The 26,623-nt window shown below is 42.5% G+C and overlaps 1 protein-coding gene across 20 annotated transcripts in view; it reads left to right on the plus strand.

Moving 5' to 3' along the window:
- Positions 1-1,211: 1,211 nt before the first annotated feature.
- The window catches only part of DUSP22 (dual specificity phosphatase 22), a 93,431-nt gene continuing 68,019 nt past the window's right edge, over positions 1,212-26,623 (plus strand). For 3 of the 20 annotated variants that reach the window (XM_064279767.1, XM_023557623.2, XM_064279773.1), the window contains exons 1-2: positions 1,214-1,392; positions 23,165-23,299. Coding sequence is in view for 9 of the 20 variants with exons in the window: in XM_023557623.2 (XP_023413391.1) it covers positions 23,293-23,299 (7 nt within the window). In the remaining 11 variants the exon portion in view is untranslated. Of the gene's footprint in view, positions 2,095-23,164; positions 23,300-26,623 lie in introns of all 20 variants that reach the window. The other 17 variants (XR_002787623.2, XM_023557612.2, XM_064279761.1 and 14 more) reach the window with 12 other exon arrangements.

Here is a 26,623-nt window from a genome sequence, read left to right on the forward strand (position 1 = left end):
CATAGGTGTCTGATTTTTAGGAGCCTAGTTTTTCTTTTGCATAGTTAGTAATGTTTTGTATACTGTTTATGCCATGTACTAGGGCTCCTAACGTTGCCCCTATTTTTTCTTCCATGATCTTTATCGGTTTAGATTTTATATTTAGGTCTTTGATGAGGGTCTTCTTTAGACTGGGTGGTCAGGAAAATTCTCTTTGATAGGGTGGCGAGACCTTAAAGACAATAGGAGCCAGCCTGCAAGAGCTGTGGCAGAGTCTGGGTGGAGGAAGGAGTGGAGTGATTGGAGTGATGGAGTTGTGATTGAGTGATTGAGTGGTGGGATGAGGGCCTCAGTGGGAGTTGGGCTAGGTGAGATGGTACATCCAAGGTCGCCACAGGCATTTATTAAGCACCTACTGTGTACAGAGCACTGGTGGGCATTGCTGAAGATGTAAAACCGAAACTGAGATTCCCCTAGCTCAAGGATCCTTCCCCGGGGGGAAATTAAGAGTTTAGGAAAGGTGGTGAACAAAAAGCCAAGCCCATTGCCATCAGTCCATGCCGTCTCACAGCGACCCTATAGAAACGGTGGTAAAATACCTAAAACAATTCTGCTACAAGTTAGAAAGCGATCCACTCCACGCAGAACCACAATACAGGCATTGCTACCTTTCTTATCAAGGGAGGAGGCTTTCCAGAAGCAACTGTATCAATGCACCTAAAAACCAAAAAAACCCAAACCCACTGCCATCGAGTCGATTCCGACTCAATGCACCCATGCACCTACTAAAGTCAGTGTATGATCTCATTACGGAGACATAACGGGAGGCCGAAGCCGCGGTCTGAGGTCAGAGACCGGGTAGAGCTGTCAGGGGTGAGTCACTGATCCCCTCTTCCCACCAGGGAGCCTTCCCGGTCTTGGTGGGTGGGGCCCGACCGCCGGAATCTCCCGGCCTAAATGTGTCCCACACAGAAACTCCGCGCAGGCGGCAGCTAGGGCCTCGGCCGGCTCAGCAACTGGATTGGCCCGGCATCGCTGCGGTCGGCGACTGCCCGGAACAGGCCGCCGCCCAGGGACGCGCCGCGGAGGCTCCGGGGCGAGTCCGCCAGCCGGGTCCGGGAGGGGACTCGGCGGCCGGCGAGGGCTGTGGGCCCGGGTGGGGGCAGCGGGCTCGACTACAAGTCCCAGGAGCCGCCGGGGCGCGGGCGCGTTTCCGGACCGGCGCTGCGCCTCCGCTCTAGGCGCCCGCGTGGAGGGAGGTCCCGGCGGCCTGCGGAGCGTCTGGCCGGCTGCCGGCCGCCCGGGCGGTGTGGTTGTTGTTGTTGATACTGCGGGCAGCCAGTCCCCGCCCGCTGTCGTTGGTAGTCGGCGCGCTGCGCGTCTGGGCGCACGATGGGGAATGGAATGAACAAGGTACCGTGCCTCTCCCTCCGTTTGTGCCGGCCTGGGGCCCCGCGACTTTGAGCGTGGGGGGCAGGAGAGGGGCCGGGCGCGTCCCGGCTCGAGGAGGTTTGGCTGGGTTTTTGAGGGGCTGCCCGCACTCCGCGCGCTTCCGGGAAGGCGTTTCGCGCTAGGGACCAGTCGAGCCCTCCGTGCCCTTTACAAGCCGGTGACACGGTTCTCTGCCGGGACTTCTGCTGAGCTCCGAAGGCATGTGGTTTCTTCTTTTTCTCCCAGCCCGCCCCAACTCAGCTCTTGAAGTGTCACCGCCCACATCACTGGGAAACGTCGTAGATGGGGTCTTCTATTCTGAATTCTCCTGTTTCTCCCCAGATTTTTTTTTTTCCGCGTGCACACAAAGCAGTTTTTTTTGTGTACAGAGAAATAGACGGGGCCTACCCGTTGAGCGCTTTTTAAATACCTGGGAATGAGAGAACCGATTCGTCGTCGGTTGTGTGGCTTCTGCTACAAGGGCAGCCAGCTAAGTGGCTGCGCGTAACGACTACACCGTCTCGAGAGAATCTCTTGCTCTCTTCGCTGGCCCTGCCCTGCCCCACCCTCTGCTGTCCAGCGTCCCTGCACCCCGCTACGGGCCATCTCTGTCCTTGCTGTCACCCGAAGATGCCATTCCCAGCTCTTGAGAGCCACCTGGGATGTATTTATACCAACCACAAGGTTAGGAACTTGTTTGATATGTGCTGGGTTAAAGGAAAGACTCACAAGACTTTAAAAATCTGTCAACAAAGACGAGTGCCTCTTTACAGGTCTCTGAAAGCGCCCTGAGTGTGATTGAGTCTGGCTTTCTGCGTCTCACTCCCACGCTGTGTTCCACCCATCACACCTCCACATACACCCAGCTGTCCTATCTGGGATATGACAGTGTGGCTTCCTTTCCTTTTCTGATTTGTCTCAGCACTGGGCCGGCAGGGGTTTGTTCTTTCAGCTGGAGTGCTGGAAGGGGAGACACTAGGGCAGGGAGCAAGCAGGACGGTGAATTCTGTGAAGTCTACTTCACTCTCTATCTGCCCAAATCATATTTATTGTGTCCTGAAGACCGCCCAGTTTATGAAGGGGCTGTTGAACGTAGCACTTCACTGAGGTTTTTTGGTAAACAAGATTTTATCTACTTTTTTTTGTTTGTTTTAATTTGGCCAGTGCTGAAGTTTAGAAAGAGCCGATTTCTCTCTTTGGATAAATGTTTGCACTGTGTCCCCGTTTGTACTGGAATCCATCAGCACCAGGTGTCTTCTGCCTCTTAAATCTAAAACAGAGCAGTAAAGATGCTCTCCACAACTTTGTGGGCTCAGCTTGCTTCCTATTGGTTGCCCTCATACCTCCGCTTTCCTTTCGTTCTTTCCACAGCATTCCCGCCTTGAGCTGTTGACTCTTTCTGTGCTTAATTTGCAGTGTTTGTATATTCTTACTGAAAGAATGTATTTAGGATTACAAATCCATGTATTTTCAGGTTTTTTTTAGCAGAAGCAGTAATATTCACATCATGCTTTTTACTTTACAAAGTAATAAAAGAAATTCTTCACTATTTTATTATTGTAACCATCTTCTATTATAGAGTGACAATCTCCAGAGTGGAGATGTTGAAGCTTGCATACAGAGATCTAGAGATTTCATTGACTCAACGTATATTGATGGTGTACTTACTATGGGCCAGCGCTGTGCTCCTTGTTTTAAAGTTCTCGGTATGGACCAGTGCTGGCCAGTAGACATGTAACTTGAGCCATATGTGTAATCTAAAATTACCTAGTAACCATACTAAGAAATTAAAAAGAAATAAGTGAAATTAATTTTAATAATATATTTTATTTAACCCAATATATTAAAAATATTATTTCAACATATAATCAAATATAAAATTATTCATTAGATATTTTACCATTTTTTGTACTAAGTTTTCAAAGTTTGGTGTGTATTCTTAAGTCACATCTGTATTCTGACTAGCCACATTTTAAGAGCTCAATAACCACTTGCAGCTAATGGCTACCATGTTGAATAACATAGGTTTTGTGTGTGTGTGTGTTTGAAAGAGAGAAAAGGGGAGAGAGAGAAAACACAAGATGGGGAGGGTAGAGGCTCCAGAGAATAAAACAGGCAGATGTGATGGAAGCATCCCAGAAAGGGGCATCCAATCTAAGCATGGTTCCTTCTGTAGTAAACAGGCTTAAGCTGAGATCAGAAGGAAAAGCCCAGACTTACAAGGTTAGTTAGTGGCAAATAGGTGAAACTAAGAGCCTTAACTGTGGCTTTTCCATGTATTAATGTGTGACATGGAACAAGGAGTCCTATTTTCTTCATCTGTAAAAGAGAAGAAGAAGAAACAAACAAAAAACAGCTGATTTGCAGAATCAGTGGTGTTATTATACATAAAAATGTATAATGACCTTGGAACAAAAACATAACTTTGAATGTGTACCCTTTAGGTTGCTGGGCGAGATTTCATTCTCACACAAGTGTGTTATCTTTGGCAAAAGAAAATTTGTGAACTAAACAGTACAGATTCCATTCTGACTGCTTTGAGAATGACATTTTTTATTTATTTTTCATGGTCCCCAGAGTGGATCCTCTCAATGAGTCCAAGTCTTCTGTGTGGCAGAACATACCACCTGTCTTGGTTAGGTGTACACAGAGTGTTAGACACAAACGGGGCTTTTGTATTCCAGCCAATTAGAGATTATGAGGAAATAAAGAAGGCAACACGATGGGGGTGACCTAGTATGTTTTGAGCCCATGTCATATGCCTGCACTTTATAACATCTAGGCTTCACTGTAGCCCTATGAGGTCAGGCTTTCTTACCCTCTTTGTACAGACTGAGAAACAGACTCAGAGAGGTTAGGTAACATGACTAAGGACCTAATATAAGAAGTGGTAGAGCTGGATTTGGCACCAAGTCCCCATCAATTTCAAAAACAATGGAAATCTTTCCTTTGAGCCGTGGTGCTAGTTCATCCCACATGAGTGCCAAAGACCCTGAAAAAATCACCAGAAAAGCTACTCATACTTGCAAATACGTTGCCAAATGGGCAGAGCCACCTCCTCTCTTTCTTCATGTTTGACGTTGAGAAAGAGGAGGGAAAAGGCAGGTGACTAAAATGATTTTCATTATTTCTTGCACAATGCCCTAATAGATGCCTGGAGCTGCCCAAAATTAACATCTCCAATGAGTTTACAGTATGCCCGGCCCTACTCTGAGCACATTACCACACACCTCACTTCACCTCCATTTTACAGATGAGGCACACAGGGCACAAGACCTGCATGAGGTCCTACAGCTAGTGAATAGCAGAGCCTGGATATGAGCACAAGAGTCTGGCTTATAGTGGGACGCAGGGCTTCACTGCGCTGTGCTGGAGGATTGGCCAAGCAAGTGTCTCTGACAGACTGGGTAAAGGAAGCAGGCTATCACATGAGGTGTAAACTCCTGTTTGACTCGTTAATCTCTCAAGAGTCTGAACCTCCAGATCTTTGAGGGCGGGGCCTATAAACCAGTTCCTATCCTCCCTGCCATCTTATTGGTTCTAACTACTACAATACCTCATTAAAAACAACAAAAAAACCTAGTCTCTAGCTGAGCATTATGCCAGAGAAAGCTGCCCCAACATCTCTTCTCTGTGTGCCTGCCTTTAGTCATCCACTAGAACTAGGGTAGGGACACCAGGATCCTCTGGCTCTGACATCTTCCCCTCATTGGCTGCCAGGGTTGATTCTGCTCACCTGGCACCAGTGGTGGGGTCTGATGGTCCTGGAGGCGTTAGGCCTAGAGACATGGACGCTGTCCAGAATATCATGGGGCACTTGCTCATGGTGAGGGGAGGCACACACTTCAGTGGGTGCATCACTTGCCTGTGCGAAGCCCATTGTTGTTCTTTCTGGAGTGAGAGAAAGAGCTGGGCTACCAGAAAACCTGACCTAACATGTCTCTTCCCCGTGCCACGTCATGGGTGTGATCTTGGGCAAGTCCTAGTTTCTGAGTTTCACGTCCTTTACCTCCTTGGATTCATAGGTCTTGAGAACTAAAAGACCTTCAGTATAGTCTCCTTATGTCCTAGTTATCTAGTGCTGCTATAACAGAAATACCACAAATGGGTGGCTTTAACAGGCGAATATATTTTCACACAGTTTAGGAGGCTAGAAGTCTAAATTTAGGGTGCTGGTTCTAAGGGAAGCCCTTTACTCTCTGACAGCTCTGGAGGAAGGTCCTTGTCTTTTCTGAGCTTCTGTTCCTGGGCAGTCTTCCTTTGGCTTTGGGTCTCTCTTCCCCCATCTCTGCCTGCTTGCTTGTTCTAATCTGCTTTTTTTGTGTCTTGTTTGATCTCTTTGTATCTCAAGAGATTGACTCAAGGTACACCCTACACTAATCGCTAGTCCTGCCCGAATAACATAACAAAGGCAACCCATTCCCAAATGAGATGATAACCACAGGCATAGAGGTTAGGATTTACATCACATATTTTGAGGGCACACAATTCAATCCATAACATTCCACCCTTTGGCCCCTAAAAATTCATATCCTTGCCACATGTAAAACATATTCACCCCATCACATCATCCCAAAAGTCTTAAATCAATTCGAAGTCTAAAATCTCATCTTCTGAATAATCTAAATCATATATGGGTGAGACTTCAGGCGTATTCCGTCCTGGGACAAAATTCTTCTTTGTCTGTGAACCTGTGGAATGTAAACCACAAGTTATCTACATATTTCCAAAGTACGACGGTGGAACAGGTACAAGGTAGACATTTCCATTACAAATGGGAGATATTGGAGAGAAAGAGGGGATAACTGGCACCAAGCAAGTCCCAAACCCAGCAAAACAATTTATATTAGCTCTCAAGGCTTGAAAATAATCCTCTGTTCTCTGAAACCTGGGTAGTGGCCCTGCCCTTCAGACTCTGATTGTTGGCGATGCCCTCTGGATTCTGGGTGGAGGCCCCTCGGCCCTGGGCTTCAGCTCTACCTTCTAGGCCTACTAGGATGGTAACTCTGCTTCCTTCGCTTTGGGATCCTTGTCCATCTGAGTGGCAACCCCACACTGTTGGCCCTGGCAGGCCCCAAATGAGATAACCACAGACATAGTGGTTAGAATTTACAACATGTATTTTTGTAGTAGTTAAGTGCTATGGCTGCTAACCAAAAGGTCAGCAGTTTGAATCTACCAGGTGCTCCTTGGAAGCTCTATAGGGCAGTTTTGCTCTGTCCTATAGGGTCGCTACGAGTTGGAATCGACTTGACGGCAATGGGTTTTGGGTTTTGGTTGGGTACTTTGCGGGAACACGATTCAATCCATAACGCCTTATTTGCTCTAAAAGGAGTATAATGATACCTTCCCCCAGTTACGTCTCAGGTTCTTGGGAGAGCACGTGAGAATTTATTGGCAGACATTTTGCAAACTGTAAAGTGCAGGCATGCTGTCACTAGTGCTCTTGGGTTTGCCTCATCAGTGATTAAGTGATGGCATCTGCCTCTGATATGGCTGACACCTGTTTTAGGACAGCTCTTTCCTCCTTAGGAAGAGAAAGTGTGGATGAGAAAGAAGTATAGTTCATGGGGAAAAGAGGGAGAGGAATATGCCACCCCCAAGCATACGGCAGGGTTTTTCAATCTTGGCACTACTGACATTTTGGGCTGGACAGCTCTTTGTTATGGGGGTGTCCTGTACATTGTAGGATGCTTAGCAGCATCTCTGGCCTCCCGCTAGATGCCAATAGCACCCCGCTCCCCAGGCGAGACAACTGAAAATGTTTCTGAACATCACCATATGCCTCCTGGCAGCAAAATCACCCCAAATGAGAACCACGGGCAGAGGGTTCTCAATCTCTGCATCTCCTGAGGCCTGTGTGATCTGGAACTTGATAGTTACCAAAGGAGATCCTGTTTTAGTATGGTAGGGGATTGACATGCCAGATGTTTGTGCTGTTAAATGCAGCTTTTTCTACAGAGTAGCACATGACTTGGCTGTCTTTATATTCCCTCATCCATTCATCAAATGATATCATTGAACACCTATTTTCAAGGCACGGTGCTTTATCCGGAAACCCTGGTGGCATAGTGGTTAAGTGCTATGGCTGCCAATCAAAAGGTCAGCAGTTCACATCCACCAGCTGCTCCTTGGAAACCCTATGAAGTAGTTCTGCTTTGTCCTGCAGGGTTGCTATGAGTCGAAATCAACTCTACGGCAATGGGGACAGTGCTAGATCCTGTAGTGGGAAGTTAAATCTGAAACACATGAAAACCTTGCCCAGCCAGTTGGCACCGGGAAGTTTATACAGAAGTCCGTCCATGGCATGTGGGTGTGTGTGGCTGGGCTCTACCTGAGCGTGTTGGCAATTCCTGTCTCTCTGGCTCTCCTCTCCTCAACACCACCCCAGAATGTGTTCTCTCTTCACATCTTTTTATTTCACATTGGAAATGTGAAATATTTCACTTTGGAGTCACAGATGTGTAAGGCAGACAGAATATTCTCTGATGCTTCCCTTTATAAATGCAGAAATTGTGGCTAAATGTCATTAAGAAAGTCTCTATGACATTGAATCCTCAGGGAATCCACTGAAGTTCTCTCCCTCACCCTGGCTCTGAAATCCAGTCCTTCCTTTCTGACCCTGAAAGAACTAAACTTGCCCCATCCCACTGGTTTGTGCTGCTGCTTGATGGGGGATTTTATATCTCACATCTGTTTGGGTGAGTTCTTAGAGTCCACGGTATCCTGAAGTAGTGAGAGAATTGGTTTAAAAAATAAACCCCAAATGTTTCCTGCCTCAGAAGCAGCATTCTTTTGTGCCCAAGTAGTTGTTTGTGGCAAATCTGTTTTTCTGCATTTCTGTGTGGGTATGAAGGGTGTAGATGAGAAGAGCCATCAGCGAGGAAGAGTCAGTCATCTGCTATCAAAGTCTTTCTGCAGAAAGACCTTGCCTTCCTTATTTATCCATAGTCTTTTTTGACAGAGCGCGAGGATCTTTGCTGACTGGCCGGCGGTCAGAAAGCATCTCATTTGCTTTGTGTGTGCTTCTTCACCATTTACTCAGTGATTTTCCCTTACTTGTGACCCAGACACACACACTCCTGTTTCAAGGTCACTTAGAAAACAAACAAGTAAGTAAAATCATTTTAGGTACTGGTAATTGGGATGAAAAATGAAGCAGAGTGGTGCAACAGATGGCACCTAGGAGCTGGGTGGTCAGGAAAGACCTCCCCAGGAGGTGTCATTCCTGGAGGAGCTGACAACAAGGGGCACCAGTGAACATCTGGAGAAGGGTATCCTGGCAGGGAGAAGGGATGACTATCTCCAAGGCCAAAAGAGGGTTAGGACCAATTCTGCACTTATTCTTTATAGTAGTAGAAAATTTCCAAGATGCATTACAAACCCTTTTTTTTTTTTTCTTTTTTAAACCTACCTGACTGCCTACAGGGGGTGGTGATTCTCCTCTACTCTGTTCTTGCTCTGGCTGGAATTCAGATTCTGCAGCCGTTGGCTGGTCAGCCACGTGATCCCTGATAAACACTGTGGCTCTTCCCTGGCCTTCTCTGTAAGTCATCTCTCTGCTGTGAAGTCGTTTCATTTCACTGTCTCTTTCTCTCTGTACTCTGGGATTACAGCAGCAATATCTGGGAAGTAGAAGGTCACATCTTTTGAATTTTAAGTTTGAATTTTGAGGCTCACTGGTATAGAAGTTTAAATATCCATGGGCTCTTAGTTTTCCTTGGAAAAAACTCAGACTTTCTCTGCCTGCTGATGGCCAGGCCTTCAGCCCTCCTAATTTTTCTAAATCTGTGTGGAGAGAGTTATCTGACTGCAGGAACTAGGATGAAGCAACTTGCTTTCTGTTTTCAGCTCCTGAAACTCCAGCTTGCTTTCCTGGTCAGGAAAACGTAGGACACAACTTTGTCCTCTCTTAAACGTATTTAGGATGCATGCAGAATACTCAAATTATTCTTTGTGAGTCACCTTCTCAGTTCAGACTTCTCCCTTTCCCAGCACTTTGCGCTGGCATTCTCTCCATTGCAGTGTTGCCTGGGTCCCTGGCCCCATGTGGAACCTGCCCACACACAAAGGGAGGAGTTTGATTTCTGGCAAAGCTTGTCTTAGGCTTTGTGTATCATTTCTGTTGTTCTCCTTACCTTGTTTCCTCTCCACACACCCTGTTCATATTGTCTGTTCATTTATTCATTCATTAAAGAAATATTTACTTGAATTCCTGTCCATGGAGAATCAGTCAAGTTTAAAGAAAATATGCTCACAAATGTGATACAGGCTGCAGATTGGACATCATGGGCCGTAGTCAGCCCTTAACGCATTGCCGTTGAGTTGATTCTGACTCACAGCAACACTATAAGACAGAATAGAACTGCCTCACAGAGTTTCCAAGGAGCGCCTTGTGGATTTGAACTGCTGACCTTTTGGTTAGCAGCCATAGCTCTTAACCACTATGCCACCAGGGTTAGGAGTGCTTTATTTGTTGCCAGTGATTACTTTTTTTTTTTTTTTCAATTTAGTTGACAGAATTTAAAAACTAGGCTGTTTCACATCAGATTTGTATGCTGGAACTTGGGCAACTGGTGTGTGCTTCTGCATAGCAGCCTTGGCTGATTATGAGGTGAGGGCAGGGGAATGTTAGCAGAGGGCCAAGCCTGCAGCCGTGAGGACTCATACATTAGGAGCCTCATTTGCCAAGTGCAGAATCCGGATTTCATACTGACAGCTACATGGAGTCCTCAAGAGGACTTCCAGCTGAAGAGTTATACGATGATCAACTGGGCATTTTAAAGTAAATACCTTGTCCCTTTGTAGGGACAAGTCCAGAGGTGGGGAGATCACGAGGAGGTTGTTGCTATAACTCAAAGGAGAGGTGATAGGGAGGTAAACAGAGGGTGTTGAAGTTTGCAGAAGAAGAAACTGGAGCTGTTGAGGCATGGAAGTAAATGCTAAAGGAGGCACAGTGGAGCCCAGAGGAAGGAGGAATGGTTGCTGGAGTGCCCTTTGGGTGGTGGGTGGGACTCAGCAAAGTTCGGAGGAGAAGAGTATGAAGTCCATGACTTGCCTGAGGATCTGTGTGGCTCTTTTGCATTTGTGCATTTTACGCAGGTTAGGGGCCACATCAGGGTCCTTGGTTATAAGCATCAGAATCCAAATGTGGCTGCTTTGAGTAGAACAGGAAAGATGGCCAGGAAGGCTGGGGAGACAGGCTTAGAGGCTCTTCCACCAGGAACGACCCCTCACTCTGGTGAGGGTGAGAGTGTCTCTGGTGCTGCCATATGGTATGTTGCCAGCCCTGCCCTTGTGCCAGGGAGGAGGCTCTTGGGATCCCTAGAGTCCCTTCTTGAGCAGGTCACATACCTGTGCCACAGCAGTAAAGGTGTATGCATGCAAGCATCTTGCCTTTGCGGCTTCTGTAATATGAGCTGGGCCCAACTTGCCACCAAGGTGGAGAATTCCCCAAACGTAGGGAAGGACTCAGGTCTACTATGGGGTTTGTAAAGTTTGAGGGTAATAAGGGGATGAGAGACCCCAAACAGTGGAGACCTCTTCTCTGTTTAGAGAGAACACTGGGGGGCAAAGTAAGGTAATAACTGTAAGGCAGGGCCACTAAAGGGTATTGGAAACATGGGGATTAGGCTGGCTTGGCTGGAATAAAGGATTGCAGAGAATGAGGGGGTGGAGGACTTTCATGGGTGGATTGGATACATACCGTGGGAGAGCCCTGTTAAAGTTCCAGTTAAAGTGTTTGGCTTTTATTTTCTTGGGAAAGGGGTTGCTGCAGATCATTTTTATCTGGAAAAGGAGCCAGTAAGTTTGTGACTTTGGAAAATTAATGTGATAAAAAAAAAAAAAAGAACAGAGAAATAAATGGCTACTGCTATGTGTGAACAGAAGTTCTGGATTTAGGTGGTGTCTTAGTTATCTAGTGTTGCCGTAACAGAAATACCGCAAATGGGTGGCTTTAACAAACAGAAATTTATTCTCTCACAGTCATGGAATCTAGAAGTCTGAATTCAGGGCACCAGCTCCAGGGGAAGGCTTTCTCTGTCTGCTCTGAGGGAAAGTCGCTGTCATCAGTCTTACCCTGGAATGAGAGCTTCTCAGCACAAGGACCCCAGGTGGAAGGACGGGCTCCCCTCCTGGTTCTTCATTCTTGGTGGCATGAAGTCCTGCTCTCCCTCTGCTTACTTCTCTTATATCTCAAAAGAGATGACTCAAGATACAATCTAATCTTGTAGATTGAGTCCTGCCTCATTAACATAACTACCTCTAATCCTGCCTCATTAACATCATAAAGGTAGGATTTACAACACATAGGAAAATCACGTCAGAGGACAAAATGGTGGACAGTCACACAATACTGGGAATCATGGCCTAGCCAAGTTGACACACATTTTTGAGGAACTCAATTCAGTCCTTAACAGGTGGTAAGGCCGAGAGGGAGGGATGTGAGACCTTGGATAAGAGAGCCAGGAGGACTTGGTGACTAACTGGGGGAGGGGAGGGGAGGGAAGGAAGTAGACACTTTGGTGGTGGGGACTCCAGGTGTTTCATTCTGGGTAACTGCTAGCAGGTTACCCCCTCATGGAACAGAAGGCATTAAGAATGGGGTAGGAAGAGACCATGATCTGCTTTAAGACAGCCAAGCAGGGAGTGGAAGACAGTACTGGAACTGGTTCTAGAGGGTGGAATCAGGTTCTAGAACATCAGTGCTCCAAGGGGATCTAATCTCATACAAAAAATAACATAAAACGTATTAGTTTATCTTCAGTAGAAAAGATAGTAGAAGTATAAAGAAGAGCAAAAATGTGTTATAATCTTTTCCCCCAAGTAACCCCTTTTGACTTTCAAAATATGTAAATGAAGGTAATTCCTGCATATGATTAGAACATTCAAACTATATAGGAAAGTACAAACAGAAATTCAAGTCCTTCTCCCTGTCTCTGCCCTGACCCGAGCTCCCTCTTCACAGAAGTGAACACAGTTAATGCTGTTTCCGTGACTTTACATCTTTCCTTTTTCTTTTATCCTGACATTTCCAAGATATAACCAAACCAAACCTGTTGCCGTTGAGGCGATTCCAACTCGTAGCGACCCTATAGGACAGAGTAGAACTGCCCCATAGAGTTTCCAAGGAGTGCCTGGTGGATTTGAACTGCTGACCTTTTGGTTAGCAGCCATAGCACTTAACCACCATGCCACCAGGGTTTCCACTATAGTAGATAAAAACACATAAGGCGATTTCCTTTTTTAAAGTCGTGGTAAAATATATATGACAAAGCATTTTCTATTTTTACCATTTTTAAGGGAATATACCGTGTCGTGCAACCACACCACTGTCCATTTTCAGATGTTTTTCTTCATCCCAAACAGAAACTCTGTACCACTTAAACCTTAACTCCCCATTTCCCCCTTCTTCCAGCCACTAACAAACTGGTTTCTATGCGCTTACCTATTTTAAGTATTTCATTTACTTAAGTGGGGCCCTACAAGATTTGTCCTTTTGTGTATGACTTATTTTCTGAGCAATGTTTTCAAGGTTCATTCATGTCATAGAAAGTATCAGAACTAATTTCTCTTGATGGTTGAATAATATTCCATTGTATGGATATACCATATTTTGTTTTTTTTTTTTTTTATACATCAGTAGGTTGACATTGAATTGTTCCTGCCTTTTGGCTATTGTGAATAATGCTGCAATGGGAATTCTGTTTAATGTTTTGAGGAGTTGCTGAACCGTTTTCCACAGCAGCTACACCACTTTACATTCCCACCAGCAATGAGGGAATGAGGGTTTCGATTTCTCCACATCTTTGCCAGCCCTTGTTATTTTTTTGTTTTTCTGATACTAGCCATCCTGGTGTACGTGAAGTAGTGTCTCGCTGTGGTTTTCATTTACATTTCCCTGGTGGTGCAGTGGTTAACAGCTGGGCTGCAAACCGAAAGGTTGGCTGTTGTAATACACCAGCTGCTCCTTGGAAATGCAATGGGGCAGCTCTACTCTGCCCTGTAGGGTCACTGTGAGTCAGAATCTACTCAATGGCAACAAGGTTTATAATGAATAATAACATTGAACATCTTTTCATGTGCTTATTGGCCATTTGTATGTCTTCTTTAGAAAGATGTCTTTTCAAGTCCTTTGCCCCTTTTTAATTCGTTGTCTTCTTGTTGTAGAGTTATAGGAATTCTTTACCTATTCTGGATGTTAAACTAGTATCAGATATTTTCTCCCATTCTGTGGATTGTTTCTTCAATTTCTTGATAAGTTCCTTTGATGCACAAAAGTTTTTAATTTTGAAAGTTCAGCTTACCTATTCATTTGTTGCTTGAGCTTTTGGTGTCATATCTCAGTATCCATTGTCAAAAACTAGGTATCAAAGCATTACTCCTATGTTTTCTTCTAAGAGTTTTGTGGTTTTAATTCTTATATTCAGGTCATTGATCCATTTTGAGTTAAGTTTTTTATGTGGTGTGAAGTGTGGGTCCAACTTCATTTTTTTCTTTTTTTTGCATGTGGCTATCCAGTTGAACCAGCACCATTTATTGAAGAGACTTTTCTTTCACCGTTGGATGAACTGGGCACTGTTGTCAAAAATTAGTTGACCGTAGATGCGTAGGTTTATTTCGGGACTCTTAAATCTATTCCATTAGTCTATATATTTATCTGAAACCCTGGTGGTGTAGTGGTTAAGTGCTATGGCTGCTAACCAAGAGATCAGCAGTTTGAATCTGCCGGGGGCTCCTTGAAAACTCTATGGGACAGTTCTATTCTGTCCTATAGGGTTGCTATGAGTCGGAATCGACTCAACGGCGGTGGGTATATGTTTATCTGTACACAGTGAAACCTGTGAGAGCTGGAACTTGACAGGATTGCCTTGTCTTTCCAGGTCTGGCGAGTTCATTTTAGTGGAAAATATTTGAGTTTTCCTTTTCTGACAGTGTTAGGGATTGAATTGTGGCCCCCCAAAATGTGTGTCAATTTGGCTAGGCCATGATTCCCAGTATTGTGTGATTGTCGTCCAGTTTGTGGTCTGATGTGATTATCCTATGTTTTATTGTAAATCCTAACCTCTGTGATGTTAATGAGGCAGAATTAGAGGCAGTTGTGTTAATGAGGTAGAACTGGCTCTACAGAATTAGGTCGTATCTTAAGTCAGTCTCTTTGAGATATAAAAAAGAGAGTAGAGCAGAAAGGAGAGGAACCTCATACCACCAAGAAGAAGTGCCAGGAGTGGAATGCATCCTTTAGACTCAGGGTCCCTGTGCTGAGAAGCTCCTAGACCAGGGGAAGATTGATGACAAGTACCTTCCCCCAGAGTCAACAGAGAAAAAGCCTTTCCCTGGAGGTGGGACCCTTAATTGGACATAGCCTCCTAGACTGTGAGAGATAAATTTCTGTTTGTTAAAGCCGTCCACTTGTGGTATTTCTGTTATAGCAGCACTAGATAACTAAGACAGACAAATTTTTGCCTTACATAGGTTCTGACTTTCACAGATTTTACTGTCCTAGTACCAGTCTGTTTTGATTACTGTAGCGTTATAGTATGTTTTGAAATCTGGGCATGTGAGTCCGACTACTTTGTTCTTCTTTTTCAAGATTGCTTTGCTTATTTGGGGCCCCTTGCAATTTCATATGAATTTGAGAAACATCTTTTCTGTTTATACAAAAAAGGGTGTTGGAATTTGATGGGGATTACATTGAATCTGTATATAACTTTGGGTAGTATTGTCATCTTAACAATATTATGTCTTCCAATCCATGAACATGGAACATCTTTTCCATTTATTTAGTTCTCTTTTCAGCAATGTTCTATCATTTTTCAGTAGACAAGCCTTTCACCTCCCTGGTTAAATTTATTTCTTGGTATTTTATTCTTTTAGATGCTATTATAAATGGAATTGCTTTCTTAATTTCATTTTGAGATTGCTCATTGCTGTTGTATAGAAACACAACTGATTTTTGCATGTTGATTGTGTACCCTGCACCTTTGCTGAATTGAGCTATAAGCTCTAGCAGCTTTCTTGTGAATTATTTGGGATTTTCTATATATAGGGTCAATGTCTTCTGTAAATAGAGATAGTTTTGCTTTTTCTTTTCCAATTTGGATACCTTTTATTTGTTTATTTTTTCTTGCCTGTTTGCTCTGGCTAGAACTTCCAGCACATTTGTCAAATAGCAGTGGTAAAAGCAGGCATCCTGTCTTGTTCCTGATCTTAGGGAGAAAACTTTTAGTCTTTCACTCCATGGCGTGATGTTAACTGTGGGTTTTTCATAAGTACCCTTTGAAATGTTGAGGAATTTCCCTTCTATTCTTAGACTGTTGAGCATTTTTGTCATCAAAGATCGTTGGCTTCTGTCAAATACCTTTTCTGCGTTATTTGAAATGATCATGTGGTTCTGTTTTGTTCTATTAATGTGATGGTACATTGATTGAATTTCTTATGTTGAACCACCATTACATTCCTGGGATAAATCTCACTTATCATGTGTAATACTTTTAATATTCTGTTGGATTCCATTTGCCAGTATTTTCTTGAGGGTTTTTGCATCCATGTTCATAAAGCATATTGGTCTGTATTTTTCTTATGTCTTTGTCTGGCCTTGGTTCCAGGGTAATACTGGCCTCATAGAATGAGTTAGGTAGTGTTCCTCCTCTTCTATTTTTTGGAAACATTTAAGAAGAATTGATGTCGATTCTTTTAATGTTTATTATAATTCCCCAGTGAAGCCATCTGGTTCAGGACTTTTCTTTGTTGGGAGTTTTTAATAATTTTTTATTGTGCTTTAAGTGAAAGTTTGCAAATCAAGTCAGTCTCTCACACAAAAACCCGTATACACCTTGCTACACACTCCCAATTACTCTCCCCCTAATGAAACAGCCTATTCTCTCTCCACTCTCTCTTTTCATGTCCATTTTGCCAGCTTCTAACCCCCTCCACCCTCTCATCTCCCCTCCAGGCAGGAGATGCCAACATAGTCTCAAGTGTCCACCTGATCCAAGAAGCTCACTCCTCACCAACATCCCTCTCCAACCCATTGTCCAGTCCAATCCATGTCTGAAGAGTTGGCTTCAGGAATGGTTCCTGTCCTGGGCTAACAGAAGGTCTGGGGTCCATGACCACCGGGGTCCTTCTAATCTCAATCAGACCATTAAGACTGGTCTTATGAGAATTTGGGGTCTGCATCCCACTGCTCTCCTGCTCCCTCAGGAGTTCTCTGTTGTGTTCCCTATCAGGGCAGTCATCGGTTGTAGCCGGGCAGCGTCTAGTTCTTCTGGTCCCAGGATGATGTAGTCTCTGGTTCGTGTGGCCCTTTCTGTCTCTTGGGCTCATAATTGCCTTGTGTCCTTGGTGTTCATTCTCCTTTGGTCCAGGTGGGTTGAGACCAATTGATGCATCTCGGATGGCTGCTTGCTAGCGTTTAAGACCCCAGATGCCACACTTCAAAGCGGGATGCAGGATGTTTTCTTAATAGATTTTATTATGCCAATTGACTTAGATGCCCCCTGAAACCATGGTCCCCAGACCCCTGCCCCTGCTACTCTGGCCGTCGTAGCATTCAGATTATTCAGGAAACTTCTTTGCTTTTGGTTTAGTCCAATTGTGCTGACTTCCCCTCTATTGTATGTCTTTCCCTTCACCTAAAGTAGTTCTTATCTACTAATTAGTGAATGCCTCTCTCCTACCCTCCTTCCGTCTCGCCTCTCGTAACCACAAAAGAATGTTTTCTCAGTTTAAACTATTTCTCAAGTTATTCTAATAGTGGTCTTATACAATATTTGTCCTTTTGCAGCTGACTAATTTCGCTCAGCATAATACCTTCCAGGTTCCTCCATGTTATGAAATGTTTCACAGATTCCTCACTGTTCTTTATCAATGCGTGGTATTCCGTTGTGTGAATATACCATAATTTATTTATCCATTCATCCGTTGGTGGGCACCTTGGTTGCTTCCATCTTTTTGCTATTGTAAACAGTACTGCAGTAAACATGGGTGTGCATATATCTCTTTGTGTAAAGGCTCTTATTTCTCTAGGATATATTCCAAGGAGTGGGATTGCTGAATCGTATGGTAGTTCTATTTCTAGCTTTTTAAGGAAGCGCCAAATCTGTTTCCAAAGTGGTTATACCATTTGACATCCCCACCAGCAGTGTATAAGTGTTCCAGTCTCTCCACAACCCCTCCAACATTTATTATTTTGTGTGTTTTGGATTAATGCCAGCCTTGTTGGAATGAGATGAAATCTCATTGTAGTTTTGATCTGCATTTCTCTAATGGCTAATGATAGTGAACATTTCCTCACATATCTGTTAGCTACCTGAATGTCTTCTTTAGTGAAGTGTCTATTCATATCTTTTGCCCATTTGTTAATTGGGTTATTTGTCTTTTTACAGTTTCATGTGGATTTTAGAGATCAGGCGTTGATCAGAAATGTCATAGCTGAAAACCTTTTCCTAGTCTGTAGGTAGTCTTTTTACTCTTTTGGTGAACTCTTAGGATGAGCATAGGTATTTAATTTTTAGGAGCTCCCAATTATCTACTTTTTCTTCTACATTCTTTATAATGTTTTGTATACTGTTTATGCCTTGTATTAAGGCTCCTAACGTTGTCCCTATTTTTTCCTCCATGATCTTTATCATTTCAGATTTTATATTTAGGTCTTTGATCCATTTTGAATTAGTTTTTGTGCATGGAGTGAGGTACAGGTCTTGTTTCATTTTTTTGCAGATGGATATCTAATTATGCCAGCACCATTTGTTAAAAAGACTGTCTTTTTCCCATTTAACTGTTTTGGGGCCTTTGTGAAATATCAACTGCTCATATGTGGATGGATTTATGTCTGGATTCTCGATTCTGTTCCATTGGTCCATGTATCTGTTGTTGTACCAGTACCAGGCTGTTTTGACTACTGTGGTGGTATAATAGGTTCTAAAATCAGGTAAAGTAAGGCCTGCCACTTTGTTCTTCTTTTTCAGTAGTGCCTTATTTATCCGGGGCCTCTTTGCCTTCCATATGAAGTAATTGATTTGTTTCTCTATCTCCTTAAAGAATGTCGTTGGGATTTCTATCGGAATTGCATTAAATGTATAGATCGCTTTTTGTAGAATAGACATTTTTATAATGTTAAGTTGTCCTACCCATGAGCAAGGTATGTTTTTCCACTTATGTAAGTCTCTTTTGGTTTCTTGCAGAAGTGTACTGTAGTTTTCTTTGTATACGTCTTTTACATCTCCGGTAAGATTTATTCCTAAGTATTTTATCTTCTGGGGGGCTACTGTAAATGGCATTGATTTGGCGATTTCCTCTTCGATGTTGTTTTTGTTGGTGTAGAGGAATCCAACTGATTTTTGTATGTTTATCTTGTATCCCGATACTCTGCTGAACTCTTTTATTAGTTTCAGTAGTTTTCTAGAGGATTCCTTAGTGTTTTCTGTGTATAAGATCATGTCATCTGCAAATAGAGATACTTTTACTTCTCCCTTGCCAATCTGGATGCCCTTTATTTCTTTATCTAACCTAATTGCTCTGGCTAGGACTTCCACCACAATGTTGAATAAGAGTGGTGGTAAAGGGCATCCTTGTCTGTTTCTCGATCTCAATGGAAATGCTTTCAGGCTGTCTCCATTTAGGATGATGTTGGCTTTGTATAAATGCCCTTTATTATGTTGAGGAATTTCCCTTTTTATTTTGCTGAGAGTTTTTATCATGAGTGAGTGTTGAACTTTGTCAGATGCCTTTTCTGCATCAATTGATAAAATCATGTGATTCTTGTCTTTTGTTTTATTTATGTGGTGGATTACAAAATTGTTTTTCTAATGTTGAACCATCCCTGCATACCTGGTATGAATCCCACTTGGTCATGGTGAATTATTTTTCTAATATGTTGTTGAATTCTATTGGCTAGAATTTTGTTGAGGATTTTTGCATCTACATTCATGAGGAATATAGGTCTATAATTTTCTTTTCTTGTGGTGTCTTTACCTGGTTTTGGTATCAGGGATATGGTGGCTTCATAGAATGAGTTTGGTAGTATTCTGTCATTTTCTGTGCTCTGAAATACCTTTAGTAGTAGTGGTGTTAACTCTTTGAAAGTTTGGTGAAACTCTGCAGTGAAGCCGTCCAGACCAGGGCTTTTTTTTTGTTGGGAGTTTTTTGATAACCTTTTCAATCTCTTCTTTTGTTATGGGCCTATTTAGTTGTTCTACCTCTGTTTGTGTTAGTTTAGGTAGGTAGTGTGTTTCTAGGAATTCATCCATTTCTTCTAGGTTTTCAAATTTGTTTTAATATAGTTTTTCATAATAATCTGATATGATTCTTTTAATTTCAGTTGGGTCTGTTGTAATATTTGCCCATTTCATTTCTTACGCAGGTTATTTGCTTCCTCTGCTGTTTTTCTTTTGTCAGTTTGGCCAGTGGCTTACCAATTTTGTTGATTTTTTTAAAAAAACAGCTTTTGGTCTTATTAATTCTTTCAATTGTTTTTCTGTTTTCTATTTCATTTAGTTCAGTTCTAATCTTTAGTATTTGTTTTCTTCTGGTGTGTGTGGGTTTCTTTTGTTGCTCTCTTTCTATTTGTTCAAGTTGTACCGATAATTCTTTGATTTTGGCCCTTTTGGTTTTGGATGTGTGCATTTATTGTTATAAATTGGCCTTGGAGCATCGCTTTTGCTGTGTCCCAAAGGTTCTGATAGGAAGTGTTTTCATTCTCATTGGACTCTGTGAATTTCTTTACTCCATCCTTAATGTCTTCTATAATCCAGTCTTTTTGGAGCAGGGTATATTTCAGTTTCCAAGTGTTTGATTTCTTTTGCCTGCTTTTTCTGTTATTGATTTCTACTTTTACAGCCTTATGGTCAGAGAAGATGCTTTGTAATATTTCAATGTTCTGGATTCTGCTAAGGCTTGCTTTATGACCTAATACGTGGTCTATTCTAGAGAATGTTCCATGTGCACTAGGAAAATAAGTATAGTTGGTTGGTCTTGGATGGAGTGTTCTGTATGTATCTACGAGGTCAAGTTGGTTGATTGTGGCATTTAGATCTTCCGTGTCTTTATTGAGCTTCTTTCTGGATGTCCTGTCCTTAATCAAAAGTGGTGTGTTGAAGTCTCCTGCTATTATTATGGAGCTGTCTATCTCACTTTTCAATACTAATAGAGTTTGTTTTATGTATCTTGCAGCCCTGTCATTGGGTACATAAATATTTGATATGGTTATATCTTCTTGGTGTATTGTTCCTTTAATCATTAAATAGTGTCCTTCCTTATCCTTTATGATGGATTTAACTTTAAAGTCTATTTTGTCAGAAATTAATATTGCCACTCCTGCTCTTTTTTCATTGTTGTTTGCTGGATATATTTTTTTCCATCCTTTGAGTTTCAGTTTGTTTGTGTCTCTAAGTCTAAGCTGCATCTGTTGTAGGCAGCATATGGATGGATCATGTTTTTTAATCTGTTCTGCCACTCTCTGTCTCTTTACTGGTGCATTTAGCCCATTTACATTCAGGGTAATTATGGATAGTTATGAATTTAGTGCTATCATTTTGATGTCTTTTTTTGTGTATTGACAGTTTCTTTTTCCCACTTGATTTTATGTGCTTAGTAGACTTTATATATATATTGTCATTTCCTCATATTTGTTGTTCATTTTGTTTCTATTATTTTAATGTCTTGCTTTATGTAATAACATCACTGTTACCCTGTTTTGGGCTTTTTTTTGTTTGTTTTTTTAGATTTCCCTGTCTGGGTTGACTTCTGGTTGCTCTGCCCAGTGTTCTAGTCTTGGGTTGATACCTGATATTATTGATTTTCTAACCAAAGAACTCCCTTTAGTATTTCTTGTAGTTTTGGCTTGTTTTTACAAATTCCCTCAACTTGTGTTTATCTGGAAGTGTCTTTATTTCACCTTCATATTTAAGAGACAGTTTTGCTGGATATATGATTCTTGGCAGGCAATTTTTTTCCTTCAATTTTTAAAATATGTCATCCCATTGCCTTCTTGCCTGCATGGTTTCTGCCGAGTAGTCAGAGCTTATTCTTATTGGCTCTCCTTTGTAGGTGACTTTTCGTTTATCCCTCACTGCTCTTGTACTTCTCTATCTTTGGTTTTGGCAAGAATGATTATAATATGTCCTGGTGACTTTCTTTTAACATCCATCTTATGTGGAGTTCAATGAGCATCTTGGATAGATATCTTCTCACCTTTCACAATATCAGGGAAGTTTTCTGCCAACAAATCTTGAAATTTTCTCTGTGTTTTCTGTTATCCCTCCCTGTTCTGGTACTCCAGTCACTCGTAGGTTGTTTCTTTTGATAGAGTCCCACATGATTCTTAAGGTTTCCTCATTTTTTAAATTCTTTTATCTGATTTTTCTTCAAATATATTAGTGCCAAGTGATTTATCTTCAAGTTCTGAAATTCTAGCTTCTACTTGCTCAATTCTGCTCCTCTGACTTTCTATCGAGTTGTCTAATTCTGTAATTTTATTGTTAATCTTCTGAATTTCTGATTGCTGTCTGTCTATGGATTTTTCCAGCTTATTAAACATTTCATTATGTTCCTGAATAATCTTTCTAATTTCTTCAGTTGCTTTATCTCTGTGTTCCTTGCTGGTTCTGCGTATTGGCTCATTTCCTTCCTGATGTCTTGAAGGGTTCTGTATATTAAACTTTTGTATTCTGCATCTGGTAATTCCAGGAATGCGCTTTCATCTAGAAGATCCCTGGACTCTTTATTTGAGAGCCTGTTGAGGTGATCATGGTCTGTGTCTTTATGTGACTTGATATTGACTTGTCTCCGAGCCATCTATATGTTATTGTATTAGTTTGTGCTTGCTTACCGTGTTGTAGCTGCTTGCTTTGTTCTGTTTTAGTATACCCCTATGGGTTGCTTGAGTGAGCTAGCTTGATTATTTTTGCCTTTGGAGCTCTGGTGTCCTGTCCCCAGCTGGCTAGAGCTGTTATCAGGTATATCAGTCTAGGAGTCCATTCAGTTTTCTTGTATGAATTCAGCTCAGGTTTCCAGGTAGCTGATATCAAGTGTGTGGTACAGGCTCTGTCCTACAGTCTTAGAGGGGCAGGGGTGATTGGCGTATATACTGGTATCTGATTGCAGCAGGGGGTCACGCTCTGAACAAGGCAGGGGGCTGAGAACCAACCCCCAAGTGTCTCTGAGGAAAATGAGTCTCTGTTCCCTAGAGCGTGCTGGTGGGTGGGTTCTGCAGAGGGACCATGGGCATCCAAAGTTTTTGGTTGTAAAGACTGGGAGGTACCAGTTATCTTTAGACCCCTGTCGCGAGTGGCTGGGTGACCTGAGTGGAGCTACCAGTCCTTAGGTTCCTGATGTGGGTAGGTGAGGGCTTTGTTTAATAGGCAAAGCAATGTCAAACGTCAAACACCCACGTCTCCACTGCACAGCTGAAATGGTTCGAGTTTGCCAACAAGGGCCTATTCTCCCAAAACAGGCCCACACAGGCCCATGCAGAAGGGAAAGGTGCTCAGGGTCCATGGATGGTTTATGCCTGGACAGGAGCCGCTTCTATCCTGAGCTCCCCTGATTAACAGAGCTAGCAAATTATCTTTTCCCCCCAGTTGCAATTTTTTTCCTTCCCCAAGGCTGGGAGGATGACTCTAGGTGCTCACCAGGGTCTATCTCAGGCCCAGGGATTCAGCCGGTGAAACCGGCTTGGGGGCGGGGTGGGGCGGGCACAGTAAAATACACGCAAGTACTTAGCTATTGCTGAGAGTGCCGTTCTCCTCAGGTTCCAGAGGTGTGAGCATGCTGCGTGGCTGGCTGCTTCTCCCTGAGGAAACTGCGGCCAAACGCTAGTCCCAGCCTGCCATCTCTGCTGCTGTTCCAGGACTGGTGCCTGAGTGCTCCCTGTGACTCATGTCCGGTAATTCCTCTCCACTTCTGAACAGTCTTTTCCTCCACCTGCCCCTCAGTTCGTTGTCTAAGCTTGCCTTTGATGCTCAGGGCTCCCAGCTTGTTACGAATATACTCGTTTCACTTGTTTTTTAGGGTCTTTGTTGTAAAGAGTGCTCGCTGGAAGCGTCTGTCTATTCTGCCATCTTAGCTCCACCTCTCTGTTGGGAGTTTTTTAATTACTGACTTAATTTCTTCATTTGTTATGGATCTGTTGAGATTTTCTGTTTCTTCTTGAGACAATTTAGGTAGGTTTTGTATTTTTATAATTTGTCCATTTCATCTAGGTTATATGATTTGTTGGCATACAGTTGTTCATAGTAATATTCTATAATCCTTTTTATCTCTGTGGGCTTGGTAGGAATGTCTCTGCTTTCATTTCTGATTTTTATTTGTATCTTCTTTCCCTCTTTTTTCCTTTGTCTAGCTAAAGATTGTTAGCTTTACTGATCTTTCAAACGTTGATTCTCTATGATTTTCCTATTCCCTATTTCATTTATATCTGCTTTTTGTTATTTCCTTCCTTCTGGTAACTTTGTGTTTGCTTGCTCTTATTTTTCTATTTCCTCAACTTGCAAAGGTAGGTTAATTTGAGAGCTTTCTTCTTTTTTAATATAGGTGTTTCCTGCTAAAAATAGCCTTCTGAGCACTGCCTCCATAAGTTTCAATATGTTATGCTTTCCTTTTTGTTTCTAAGTATGTTACGATTTCCTTTCTAATTTCTTCTTTGACCCATTGGTTATTTTAAAATGCGTTGTTTAATAGCCACATGTTTGTGTAGTTACCAGTTTCCCATCTGTTATTGATTTCTAGCTTTATTCTGTTTTGGTCAGAGATGATGATGATGGTGTTGGTAGGTGTCATCGAGTTGTTTCCGGCTCATAGTGACTATACACAACAGAACGAAACACTGTCCACTCCTGCGCCATCCTCATCTTTATGCTTGAGCCCATTATTGCGTCCACTGTATCCATCCATCTCGTTGAGGGTTTTCCTCTTTTTTGCTGACCCTCCACTTTACCAAACATGATGTCCTTCTCCAGGGATTCGTCCCTCCTGATAGCATGTCCAAGGTATGTGAGATGTAGTCTCACCATCCTTGCTTCTAAGGAGCATTCTGGTTGTACTTTTTTCTTTTGGCAGTCCATGGTGTGTTCAGCACCACAATTTAAAGGTGCCAATTCTTCTTCTGTCTTCCTTATTCATTGTCCAGCTTTCACATGCATTTGAGGTGATTGAAAACACCATGGCTTGGGTCAAGTGCACCTTAGTCTTAAGGTGACATCTTTGCTTTTCAATATACTTGTATGCTGAAAATCATACTTCTTATGATTTCAGTCTTTTTAAATGTATTGAGACTTATTTTGTGACCTAGCATGTGGTCTGTCCTGGAGAATGATCCATGTGCACTGGAGAAGATTGTGTATTGTACTGTTGATGGGTAGTGTACACACATGCGTGCACACACACACACACACATACATATCTGTTAGGTCTAAGTTGGTTTATTAAAAAAATTTTTTTTTTATAATAGTATTGTTTAAATCCTCTATTTCCTTATCATGCTTTGTCTAGGTGTTCTATCCATTATTAAGAGTATATTAAGGTCTCCAGATATTATTGTAGAACTATACCTACTTCTCACTTATCGACTATCTCATGATATGACATTTCACATTTATGACAATAGTAAAAAATCTACTGTCCAACTATTTTGGCCATTAATGACATATGTCTGACAGTAATGAATGCTAAGGTGAGAGGCGTGAGTAACACTAGCTGTAATGGTTAATGTTACGTGTGAACTTGGCTAGGCCATGATTCTCAATGGTTTGGCAGTTATGATGTAGTTTGGTAGTCATATAATGACATAATCACTTCCATGATCACATCTAATATAATGTGGTCACCTCCATGATGGGATCTGCTGTGAGTAGCCAGTCAGTTGAAGGGGAGTTTCCTTGGGGGAATGGCCTGCGTGCAATATAGGTGGACTTTCTGGCAAGGCTTGCTTTGAATCCTGCAGCTGCCTCCTGTTCATCTTTCTCTCTCTCTCTCTCGCATATATACACATATACATACGGCACTGGGTATATATATAGATGCTTCACTGGTTTTGCTTCTCTAGAGAACCCAGCCTAAGACATTTGGTACCAAGAGTGGTTCTAGAGAAACAGAATTGTAAACCAATTCTAAATTGGTTCTCAAGTCTGGTTAGTCTTAAAGATGTTGATGACTGTGCTTCCAGTAGTAAAGAGAGTTCTACTAATCTATGCTATGAGGTGGCAGTAGAAATATGCAGCATTTCACCACCGATAGACCAACTATTAGTGAGAGGCAAGGCTCTGGGTGATTGCACGTTTGATACCTTCCTACAGTTTTGTCATAATGGGAAGTATAGGGAAGCTGATTGGTTGGTCCCTGTTCACTAGACAAAGTGGTGAAAGAAAGAGATGAGCTCAGGGCTTCAGAGTTGAAGCTCAAGTGCTTTCAGGTGCCTTGAAAGAAAGCCTTATTTCTTGTAGTAACAAAGCTGATATTACTGAAAACCAAACCCAGAGTCTTATCGTAAGAGTGGCTAAATTACAATGCCAACTGAATTCCCAACCTGAGTGCAATCTGGAGTTAAAGTGAGGGCATCAATTCGGGAGAAATGAGATCCTGAAACTTGGGATGGGGACATATGGACAGATAATCAGGAAACTGGGGACACTGAGCCCCTAAATTCTGTTGAATCACTCCTGCCAACAGAATCATCCTTCTCACTCCCATCTGAAGAGATTACTCCATTTTGTCTGCTAAGCCACCTTCACCAGTAAAACCGTTAGTCCCTTCAGCCCTATCTAATTGTATTAACCCACTGTGTCTGAAGAGCCTTTGTCTGAGTCATTGTCTGGGACATAGCCTGAGCCAGGTGCCTTACAAGACAATGTTGAATGTTCTCAAAACACATCCCCACCACCCGTTTTAGCTTCTAGACCTAGACTAAAGTCTCAGCGAGCTCCAAAAGGTGAAGTACAAAGTGTGACCCAGGGGGAGGTACGCTACTGCTTGACTTTCCTAATACATAAAAACAGAAACCTGGAGAATATGTGTGGGAATGACTATTAAGGGTGTGGGATAATGGTACAAGGAATATAAAGAAGGATCAGTCTGAGTTTAATAATACGGGCTAACTTAGCACAGATTCTTCATTCAGTGTTTCAGCTTGTGAGGGTAGGAAAGGATCTAATAGTTTATTTGGTTGGGTCGCTGAAGCATGGATTATGCTATGGCCTACACTAAATCAAGTTGA

Source organism: Loxodonta africana, chromosome 1 (assembly GCF_030014295.1).
Source record: "Loxodonta africana isolate mLoxAfr1 chromosome 1, mLoxAfr1.hap2, whole genome shotgun sequence".
Classification (NCBI taxonomy): Eukaryota; Metazoa; Chordata; class Mammalia; order Proboscidea; family Elephantidae; genus Loxodonta; species Loxodonta africana.